Source organism: Scleropages formosus, chromosome 17, assembly GCF_900964775.1.
Source record: "Scleropages formosus chromosome 17, fSclFor1.1, whole genome shotgun sequence".
Lineage (NCBI taxonomy): Eukaryota > Metazoa > Chordata > Actinopteri > Osteoglossiformes > Osteoglossidae > Scleropages > Scleropages formosus.
Genome location: NC_041822.1, coordinates 18,141,911 through 18,153,773, shown reverse-complemented (window position 1 = coordinate 18,153,773; position 11,863 = coordinate 18,141,911). Strand labels below are relative to the sequence as shown.

At 45.7% G+C, this 11,863-nt stretch overlaps 1 protein-coding gene across 1 annotated transcript; it reads right to left on the bottom strand.

Moving 5' to 3' along the window:
* Positions 1–9,554: 9,554 nt before the first annotated feature.
* On the bottom strand, positions 9,555–10,656 carry atoh1a (atonal bHLH transcription factor 1a). The gene has a single exon (XM_029259647.1). The coding sequence runs from the start codon at positions 10,533–10,535 to the stop codon at positions 9,555–9,557; it is 981 nt and encodes a 326-aa protein (XP_029115480.1). The 5' UTR covers positions 10,536–10,656.
* Positions 10,657–11,863: the final 1,207 nt, after the last annotated feature.

Genomic DNA, 11,863 nt, shown 5'->3' with positions numbered 1-11,863 from the left:
AAGAAGGTTCATGTCGGCCCTGGTACATGGGCTTTGAAGGCGGCTGACACAAAGGGACGGCCCAGGTGAGAACAAAGCGTGTTGTTCCTTTTCAGGGTGTGCGCAGGGGCAAGTGGACATCCCAGCACCGCAAGGCACTGCAAGGCGCCACGGTGCACCACTAAGCCAGACGCGGCACGGCTCTCTGCGGCACAGCCTGAGCGGCCATAGTGTAACCCGTAATAGTAATAATAATGCACAAATTGTACTTTCTCTGAGATGTACGTCGCTTTGGAGGAAAGCGTTTGCTAAATTAATAAATGTAATGTAAATGTAATAGGGCAGCGCACAGTCCATCACCGCAGAGTATAACATCGCAGCCTGTCATGCAACGCAGCGACCGAACAGCACATGCAGCATCACACAACAAAATGCTATACTACACAGCATCAGCTGACAGGACGGTGCGAACTAGGATCCAGTCCTCTACTACACAGCACGCTGTTCATTGGCTCATTGAGCTGAAGGTTTTTGCCAACTTACAGTAATGTTAAGCTAAGTCATTTACCCATGTATTTTATTTTAGTGGGGCAATTTAGGGTAAGTACCTTTCTCAAGGGAACTGCAGCAAGCAACAGGGTTCAGGTCCGTGACCTGTCACGTCATGGTCAACAACCGCTTGTCCCAAGAGGGGTCGTGGTGAGCTGGCGCCTCACCCGGCAACACAGGGCACAAGGCTAAAGGGGGAGGGGACACACGCTGGACGGGATGCCAGTCTGCTGCAAGGCACCCCAAGCAGGGCTGGAAGCCCAGACCCACCACGCAGCAGGCACCGGCCAAACCCGCTGCGCCACCATGCCCCCCCTGAATCTGTGACCTCCAAGTTTAAAAACAGTAGCGGAACCACTGTGCCACCCCCTTGTAAACAACAACACAGCACATCACAACAAAGGTTTAAGTGCCTCATTACAGCACAGCAAAAAAATAGCAGAACAGCCCACAAAGCAATATAAAAACCAGCACAGCCCTGTAAATGCTGTGAAAACGTTGTGCAGCACAATACACAGCAAAACTAAACACCATTTACATTTATTCACTCAGCAGGTGCTTTTGTCCAAAGCGACGTACGTCTCGGCAAAAGTACAATTTTATGCATTACATTAAGAGAAAGAGACACAGCTGCAGACATGTGACTCAAGTAACACGATTTAGGGTAAGAATCTTAATCAAGGGTACCAAGGGTACAGCAGCGGGAGTGGGATTCAGACCCTCTGACTGCAATCTGACAGCCTTGAGCACTATACCACCTGCTTGCCCAACTGGTGAACGTGCATGTTATGGTAAATTATCGTGGTATGTCGTATACTTTGTTTCAAACTATGGCTGTGATGTGAATGCTGTTGTCTGAACCAGGCAGGGCATTGGTTTATCACTGAACTCGTATAGGGCCTTTCCAAGCGAGACACAAATGTCACTAAGTACCTACAGGAGCAATGTATTTACCGTAGTTGCTCCTGTGAAAAATCGCTTGAAACGGTGTTTGAATAGCAGTTATTATCTGCATGGCAGGTAAATCGTTGAGCGGAAACAATAAAACTAACCCTTAAACTTGAGCCCAGCTTGATCGAACACAGGAAAGTAGTGGCTCCACGGTAGTGAAAAGACACAAACGTAGAGGCGCACATTGTGTATTCCAGGGGTGGATTAATGCATTATTCATGATTCTTATTCATTGGATCAAGTGGCCATTCCCATTATTTTCTCTGCCTGCTTAGATAACCATCTTTTGAAAAAGAAAACAAAGCTTTAGGCGCATGGCATTGTATGCACAGGTGTATGCAAGGCACAGTCCTGCACAGGTACCATGGAGCTCTACCCCCCCATCCCAGTTGCATTAATATTTCATATACACAGCTATAGATGATGGCTTGCCAGGCGCTCTGACAGGTGTTACATGGCTGTCCTGGACCCACCAAGGGTCGCTGGCACAATCCTGAGACATGGCTCCGGCGTCCTGCAGGGGAACTAGATTCCTTTCGTGCTGCCCTCCCTGCTGCAGGTGGGTCAGCTATAGCTGGGTTTGAAGGGTTAGTTAGCGTGTGTCGCTCAAGTCATTCAACTCTCTTCCCATCTGACGTCGCTTCCCCCCCGTCCCTCTCCTTCCTTCGTCCTCACCCCTGTCCTCTCCCTCATCTCCCTCCCTTCCCTCACTCTCTCTGTCCCCTTGCCTCTTGCTCCATCCACAGCAGCTGGGAAGTGCAGCCCAGTCTGGCCTTTGTACAGGAATCCCTAGAGAGTCCTAGCTCTCCTTGGCTCGCTGTACACCCCCCCCCCCCCCCCAACACACACACACACACACACACACACACACACACACACACACGCTCATGAAAAATTCAGAGAGTTGTCCTTTCACCGGGGGTGTCGGTGGGGGGAGCAGAGAATATGCATGATTCAGTGTCAAACTTTTTGTCTGTTCTCCTGTTCTTTTTGGTGATTCCTCTAATGTGCACGTGGGGGGTATCTAGTGATATTATAACCAGTATTATACCAGGCATGAATCCAGTAATGTTCCCTTCCAGCTGTAATCCACAAGTACTGTTTTAATATACTGAATTGCACTGCCACTTATGTAACACATAAGCAAATACAGAATTGTGATATTATACATCCACCCATAAAGTAGCAACAAGGATTTGGGGACTTTGGAACACATTCTCCGAATGCAACTTATATATTTTAAAGTTTTACATCTTTTGACCAACACCATTAAGATTAACTGGCTTGCCTTTGATTACTTGTCCTGTCTTTTGATTTCAAGCTCTAAAGAGGAGATCCTGGACGTGATGCTGACTGCTGCCCATAGTCCATGGATGTGCTTGAGGACATGTCCCTCGTTCTGGGTGACAGCTGCAACAGATGTCGTGCTGGTAAATGGACCTTTATTTGGGCACCCATTTCTCACAACTCCTCTATTATATAATTTCTTTTTTTAAAATAAGAAAAAAATCACTTCAGCTCACTAACCCTATGTATTATCTAACACATCACACTAACAGGCCAACACACAAACACGCAGTATAACATAAGCAAACACCAGATTATAACTGAGAACCACCTGTGATACTATATTATTGGTGAAATTAAATGATTTAGTAATTGTTGTAGAAATAACACAATATTGGATTATGAAGTCCATAAGGCCAGGGTGTGAACACAAAAGAGGGCATCTTGTTATTGTTATCACGGTGTGCGTCGCTGTTCTGTCGCAATGCTGGAGTGTGTGTGTGTGTGTGTGTGTGTGTGTGTGTGTGTGTGTGTGCGCGCGCGCGCGCGCGAGGCGGAGGGGGGCGGGGGGGCTGCACAGCTCTGTTTTTACGTCGTTTCGCCAGAAGGAACGGCGGGTCCGCCTTTATTCCTCACAGCACCTTCCTAAATATTTAATGAGAGTGAAACGCAGCTGTCTTCACACACACCGGTTTCCAGACAGTACCTGAGAAGAGCCTGGTGGGGGGCGGGGGCTCCTGAGTGTCGCGAACCTATGTCCATCATCTATTCGAGCTCTCTTCGCAAAGTCACATCGCAAGGCATCGACCTCTCCGCGATCTGTACACCTCCGGCTCTAGGTACCCTGGAGTAAAGTACTTACCCTGAACTGCCCCAGTACAAATTACTCAGCTGTAGATGGGTGAATAACTGTAAACTTGTACTCATTGTAACCAGAACATTGTAAGTCGCTTTGGAGAAAAGTGTCAGCTAAACGATAAATGTAAATGTAAAAATGTAAATGTAAATCTGCTGTTCGCCCACACTTGCCTCAGTAAAATGTCATCATACTGAGATGTTTGTGGGAAGTTTGATTTCGCACGAATAAGTCCGGCAGAAATGCAGCGGTAGAGGACTTTTTCAGAAATGTTCATTTGAATTAAAAACCATGTCACGTGCGCCGATTGTATCGTTCGACTGTATGAACTGCAGGTCCGCTGCTGTGTATTTGTCTTCCCCCGTGAGCGAGGGAATGGAAGCGATGTCCAAACTCACTGTGTCCATTCATTATTAATGTCCAAACTCACCGTGTCCACTCACAAATGTCCAAACTCACTGTGTCCATTCATTAATGCCCATTCATTAATGTCCAAACTCACCGTGTCCACTCACAAATGTCCAAACTCACTGTGTCCATTCATTATTAATGTCCAAACTCACCGTGTCCACTCACAAATGTCCAAACTCACTGTGTCCATTCATTATTAATGTCCAAACTCACCGTGTCCACTCACAAATGTCCAAACTCACTGTGTCCATTCATTAATGCCCATTCATTAATGTCCAAACTCACCGTGTCCACTCACAAATGTCCAAACTCACTGTGTCCATTCATTAATGTCCAAACTCACCGTGTCCACTCACAAATGTCCAAACTCACTGTGTCCATTCATTAATGTCCAAACTCACTGTGTTTCACTCTTTAGTTCAGTTCCATCAGCAGGATTGAATGATAACAGGAAAGGATTGAAACCAAACCGCTGCCTATTACTATTACAATTATTATAAGAGAAAATAATAAAAAGTTTTACAGCGTCGTTCGGGGAGCGATCTGGTGCTACATTGTATTATTTTTAGAAGTGTATTTAAGAAAAAGTGTGCAAATGTCGTTTTTTGTATTTTTTCAAGTACATATAACAAGAAAAACAACAATTATCATTATTCTTATTAGGTTATAATAGACTAATCGATTATTATTATTGTATGTTTTATTAATCTTAATAATTATTTTATATAAATACCCTACGATGCCATGCATGGTGCCAAAGATTTTTATACCATAATGTCTTTAATATAAGTTTAATATAGTTAATATTTTCCAGCAAGATGTATTTAAAGGAAATATTTAATAGCTATATTAAGTTCTGTTTAATAAATATGCATAGAAGTATAGAGAGTTTCGACAGCAGCATGACGACATTTGTTCTTATTTTCTTTTCACAGTTTATATTTTATTTATTTATTTAACAGACGCTTTTCTTCAAAGCGATTTGCTGTGTGTGGAGTTTGTACACTGCGCTACTTAAAATGCTTTACTACACACTGACAACAGGAACAGGGAGGGTAAGTTTTACTCCGTTAACTGAGGTTTAGACAAGCCGTACTACAGCGGGAGAAGGGATTTGAACATTTTTGAGTGCAATGCGACGGACGGCACTAACCAATTCACTACCTACTGCCTGCAAAAAGTGAAAAAAAAAACTGCAGATATATTTACCTCCCCTTTATATTAGGCTCTGTCACAGTTCAATTTTCGTCAAAATTTGCGCGCCCCTGCAAGTATCTCGCGGACGGGCTCGCGCGCGCGAGGCGCAGTGAGAGAAATGACCGAAGTTTACTGGTCGAGTCCTGCAGGTGCACACTTTAAACGGATGAAGGCATAGACCAATGGCTGTAAATAATTAAGAAAGTGCTGCGCTCGAGGGCACTTTTTATTGGCTGTTTCCTGAGGCACTGCACAGAAACATTGTGATTGGCTGTATTTTTCCAGGGGCGGGTTTCCAGTGCCAGGTACTGCACTCAATCTTATTAATAATTCGTAGACTTTTTATATTACAGCGTTTGAAATAAAATCTTATCGGACCTTCGGAAATTCACTTTAATATTAATTGCACTGCAGTATAAAACCGAACCGAGGTTTGTGCTAAACCACTGGAACGTGACATTTAATGTTCTGAAAAACATAGTTTGTTGACCTGAATAATTATTTATCTTGCTTATAATTTCTCGCAGCATTATATTTCATGAGAAGCATTTAAAATGCAAACCAAAGGGAACAGTACAGTTACAGCGATGTAATAATCCCAGTAGTTTTGGGATGCCGACGTGTAGTTCATTAACTTTTCCAATATTCAGCACAGAAAAACTCTTTATTATTATTAATTTCGTGTTGATTTTCTAAACTCCTTACTCTGAGATATGGGAATACGGCTTACATCTAAAAGTTGTTATTCTTTGTTAGTACACACTTCGAGGACCGCGTGGTCTCGTGCTGGAGTACGTGTTACACGCGCCACTGGACACTCGAAAATGTGTTGTTCGTGCGAGAGGCAGCCTGCGAGCGTGTGCGTGCGTGCGCGCGCGTGTGTGTGTGTGAGTGAGTGTGTGTGTGTGTGTGTGTTGTTTGGGGGTTGCGGTCTGTACTTTCCAGAACCAAAGGGTGTCCTGAGGGACCCGGCGGCGCGTCGCGCGCAGACCTGGGGGAGGCCTCGCGCTCGCCAGCTGACAGCGCGCACTCCGGTAGGGACACCGAACACCTCGGACGCCGTCCTGCCAACCATTGTCCACGAGCGGAGTGCACAGTCCGATGAGCACATTTCCACTAATTGACACGAGTAATTATTTCACAGCAAGTCAGCGGCGATCCAGATAAGCAGCTGTAACCGAAGAAATGTGTAAATAAGCAAGAAATTAATAAAAAGCACACATATTTTATATATAAACAATATTATAAATATGAAAAGAAACTATATTACTTAAAATAACTTTGTTAAGAATTGAGTGTAAATCTTTTCCATGGCCCGTGCCTTTTTCTTTTCTCGACCACCAGCCCGCCTTTGCTTTGCACACATATTTCAAGGCGCACACACATTTCATTGCGCATTATTTTTTTCCTTGGAGTGAGTAATGCTTTGTCGCTGATGCGACTACGGTATCTCCGTTCCAGTGTCCTGGTTGCCAGCCAGCAGACCCCGAGTTGGTGAGAGCCAGCCTCGGGAGCGCGCACCGCCATATGGGGAGCGAACCGCGGCGGGGACCCGCACCAGTCCGCGCGTGGCAATAATGAGATTAGAGCGGAGCTGCAGATATGAAAAAGATAATACAGGCCAATACTCACTTATACAGAGATATGTAAGATGCAAAGCGATACTGAGTGATGCAAATATGATAGAGCTGTAATAGAGTGATAGAGACTGATACAGGTGTGATACAGATATAACACAGACTGATACTGACTGATACAGACCTAGAGGAATACAGACTGATTCTGCCCACAGATATTAGTCAGATTTCAACAGATATAATAGAGACTAATTCTGACTGACATTGACTGGTACTGTAAGGTGGAGACATACACAGATACTGGCTCCTGGCGAGTTTGGACGTCCGTTTGTACGTTTGTATGTCACGTGAGTGTAGCCCTGATCAAAATGTCAAAATGTACTCTGAAAGTAGAACGGAAATATCCGTTAAAGACCACCTGGATAATCATAACTTCTGACATGTGGCCAGATGTCATACAGTCAAATCAAAGCTGGCTGCAACATTTAAATGGATTGCAATAATTTCCAAATCAACAACAACAATAATAATAATAATAATAATAATAATAATAATAATAATGGCAGCCGGTTCCCGCTGTGTGGCGGGTCTGGGGGTCGAGTCCCGCTTGGGGTTCCTTGTGGCGGACTGGCGTCCCGTCCTGGGTGTGTCCCCTCCCCCTTCAGCCCAGCGCCCTGATTTGCCGGGTTAGGCTCCGGTTCAAGGGCGGTCGTTGACGATGGATGGATAATAATAATAGTAATAATAATAATAATAATAATAAGAAACCATAGAATGATTGTAAGATTTGAAAAAATGTTGCAAAAGTAGTCTGTCAGCGAAAAGGACACTTGATCTTCTCTTCAAATAAGGTGCGCGTGGCACAAGGAATCCAAAGTCTCCTGTAATGTGTCACCGCTGGGCATCGTCTGCTCTGATAATTGGACTGTAAACGTTTACGGTTGATTACGTCACTTTAATTACTTGTTGCACCGCCGTAATGAGCAGGAGGAACAAGGGTGCGTGTGGAAGGTGCCGCGGTTATTATTACCACGTGCAGATGGTCCCCGCCGTATTCGGCGCCCCGCTATGCGCTCGAGTCGCATCACTCACTGTCTGAGAAGTGCTTAGCCTGAGGATCCATGGGTGTTTCTCTGTGACCCTGTCTCGCCACGGAACAACTCACCCTGCCTATACGTTGCTTGTCCTGCGCAGAGAGATGCACAAATCTTGAATGATTTTAAACACGTTTCTGAAGTGTTGCTGAAATGTTGCAGCATGGATACACAAAGTAGCAGAGGCGATTCCTCCCACCAAGTAAGAGAGGAAGATCAACATGATTGACGCGACTGAACCCAATTTATTTGAAAAACAGTAAGAAGAAAATAGGAATAATCTTTTTATAAAATCTGGACATTTTCTGGAGGTTTATATTTGCACATCTTTTCCAGTGCAGCACATGGCATCGTGTGTGTGTTTCCTACGGCACCGAGGACACGTTTTTTGCTGTTCCTGCTGCTTCTGCATTCCCATACTCATATGCAGTAACATCAATAACATTCTAATAAGGAGTTTATTTTCCTACACTGCTTCATGTCCTTTGGAAAGTGTGGATTTCTAGTCTGAACGCATCTTAACGTTGATCGAGTATAATATATGACACACCACAGCAAAGATATGAAACGCTGAATAAGTCTGCGTGCTGCTCAGTCATTCAATTATGTCACAGCGGTTCACATTACTGGCGTTTTCCATTATTTTTTATAGGAAAAATATCCCAGCAAAACTTTGTTTCGACATAAAACACACTTTTCAGTCCATAACTGTTGCACAGTTCGAAATGCTATTATTATTATTATTATTATTATTATTATTATTATTACATCTGGACAGTAGTTTTGTCTTCAGATTATATTAATACAATGTTAAGCATCATACATCTTAAAGTGACGATTTTTAAAAAGTTTCACATACAGTTCATCTTGAATATTAAACACATCCCCGAGACGTTCCTGAGAGGAATCGGCAAATTAGGGTTAGATAAAATAAGGACTCTAGGAGGGATTTCCTTCGTTCATTTATTCTAACAAATAAAGAACATAAAACAATGGCAAAAAAAAAATTTGTAGCAAATGTAAAATTTCATGTAAAAAGGCAGAACAAAACCAAACACTCAGAAATAAATACCTCTGTTGATCCCAAGAAAGAGCAAGAAAACAAAACATCTTTACAAATGAACAACTAAAACAAGAAAAAGCAAGAAACGAATAACTACATTAAATATATGTATCAAATTGGCATTACCATTATTATAGTAATTATCATTATTTAAAACATTTTACTTTTTTCGTTTCTCAAGCCTCTGGCTTTGTTTAAAGTGCACGCGTTTAACTTTAGAAGTACAGGGACAAAATAATAATAATAAAACATATGAGCAACGTAAGGCATGGATATTTCACTGTATAAGAACAGGTTTCTTTTGGAAGACACTTTTGGGAAATGACACGTGAGAGCCCGTGGCAGTGGACATGGCAGGGGGGTCTTGTCAACATCATCTGTGGATGGACAGTCCTATTGGCAGATCGCAATTACCAAAGAGAGCAAAATCAAAATATATATATGTATATATATATAAAACAACAAAGAAGGTGTATGAAAACTCATATGCATACAGTGGCTCTCCAACACAGCCACGCGAGCTGGGTGTGTGCGGGGGTTCAGCTGCGGGGGGGGAGGGGGGGGGGCAGTCTCTGGGGGGGCAGTGCGTGTTAGAAGGTGTGCTGACCGAGGGTCTTCAACTCGGAAAGCTCGTCCTCGCTGTGCAGCTCCACGTGCGCTTCGTCCGAGTCACTGAAATGGGAGTGGGGGGAGAACTCCCCGTCGCTGCGACTCGACCGGGGGGAGTCCTTGGCGCCCTCGGACCCGGGCTTAAGGCTCCCCGAGGGGGACATGACGGCCTCGTGCCCCATCAGTGCCGCCAGGGCTCCTTCTCCGTAGGGGAATGGCATGGAGCTCAGGTGCACTGGGAACTCGGTCCCCGCATCCCTCCGACACGAGGAGGAGGACGAGGAGGATGAGGATGAGGTGGACGAAGAGGACGAAGAGGATGAAGAGGATGAGGAGGGCGGTCCCAGCGCAGGGGCACTGCTCGACCCCTCGTATTCAGGCGAAGCCCCCTTGCCCCCCGGGCCCTGCAGCAGATCCGACAGCGCGCTGATGTAGATCTGCGCCATCTGCAGGGTCTCGTACTTGGAGAGCTTCTTCTCGTTGTCGAAGGCGGGAATGACACTGCGCAGCTCGTCGAAGGCGTGGTTCAGTCCATGCATCCTGCGCCTCTCGCGCGCGTTCGCGGCCATGCGCCGCTGCTTCTGCACCACGTTCGTGGGCTTGCTGGACGGAGCTCTCTGCCTGCCCTCTTCCGCCCCGCCGGGCGCCTTCAGCCGACACAGGTCCCGCACTCTCACCGGGCTTCGGGAGCTCTTCCTGAAGCCCGATCCCGCACCCGATCCCGCACCCGCTCCCGCTGAGGGGCACGCGCCTTCTGCGCTCACGCCGGGCGAGTGCAGCAGGTAGTCGACGCGTGGCGCGCAGGTGCCGGGCTGCACGGGAGCGAGCCAGGCGCGTGGGTCGCTGCTGTCCACGAGAGCCAGAGCGTGAGGGTACCCGTGCTGATCCCCCCTCCCCATGCTCGACACCTCAACTTCCTTGGCATCCTCGCCGCGCCATTCCTCCACGGCCATGCCTTCCATCTTAAAAAGCCAGAAATAACAAAGGAAGAAGAGTATCAAACTTTACAAAAGTACAAAAACAATGTCGTGCGGTCCCACGGCTCTCTGTTGTGCTCGCCACGCTTTTGGCCGCACCAGGTCGCGTGCGAGACCGCTTCTCTGGTGTCTCGAGGCACCGCGTTCCTTTAAAAAGCGGCACGCGCCTGGGAGCCCCCCTTCTCGCGCCGGTCGCGTGTCGCTTTGACCAATAAGAGCGCTCGGGGCAGGCGCGTGCAGGCGACCAATGAGGAGGCGCGCGGAGCCCGAGAGGGGTTATTATGGCCAAAGTGTTGAATGATAATGCCCCGGTGTGGGGCTGTTTAACTGGACTGTTTTACCCACAATGGAGCGTCCCATAGGATCCTCTCCCTCTCTGTCTGACACACACACACACACACACACACACACACACACACACACACACACACACACACACGTGCCCAAATCCATGACTAAATGAACCCAACCAACACTAGATCTAAATTTCCACAACAAGAAAATTAACTTTGTTTTCGTTCTGAACTCCGGCGAACAGCATCACCACCTCACCCGTCCTGCTCTGACTGTGAATCTATTTGACAAGTTTTATTTAATGAAAAGCGACACAGCACAAAATCAGACATTATGTTTTCAGTCGACTTAAAAAGCCGTTCTACACTTTCTGGGAAATTCCATAAAGTAAAGAGATTCGCGCGCCAGTTCAATAGCCGTGATCATTCATTGTATCAAGTTGTATTGAAATTGCGCGTGTCCACCAGAATAAAACCATTAATGCTTTTTTCTTCATAATGTTATTAATAAAATAAATAACTTATTATGAGGACTGTCATCAGTATTCCTTCCTTAGCCGCTTTTTTTCCAAGGTGGGTCCGGATCCTATCCCAGAATCCCTGGGCGCTAGGCTAGGCTAGGCTAGCCCCCCCCCCACACACACACACACACACACACACACACAATTTAGGGTCGTTAATTCACCTGAAACGCAAGTCCTCGGACTGTGAGAGACAATCCACGCAGACACTGGGTGAACACGCAAACTCCACTCAGACTGAGTAGGATTCGAACCTACACCCGAACAGTCCAGAAGCTATAAGGCCCCACCATGCCGTGCTGTTAACAGTCTGTATAATTGTGATCTATTTATACAGCACTTCTAAACATTTGCTTCTATATCTTTTCGGTGTGACTGTATTAGGCCTGTAACACAGTCCATTATATTTTCAGAATGTACAATTTTCTTAGTATTAATTTCTGTCGTACTTGTGGAAAAAAAAAAATTTAAAATGCAGAATACTAATTTTTTAAACCTG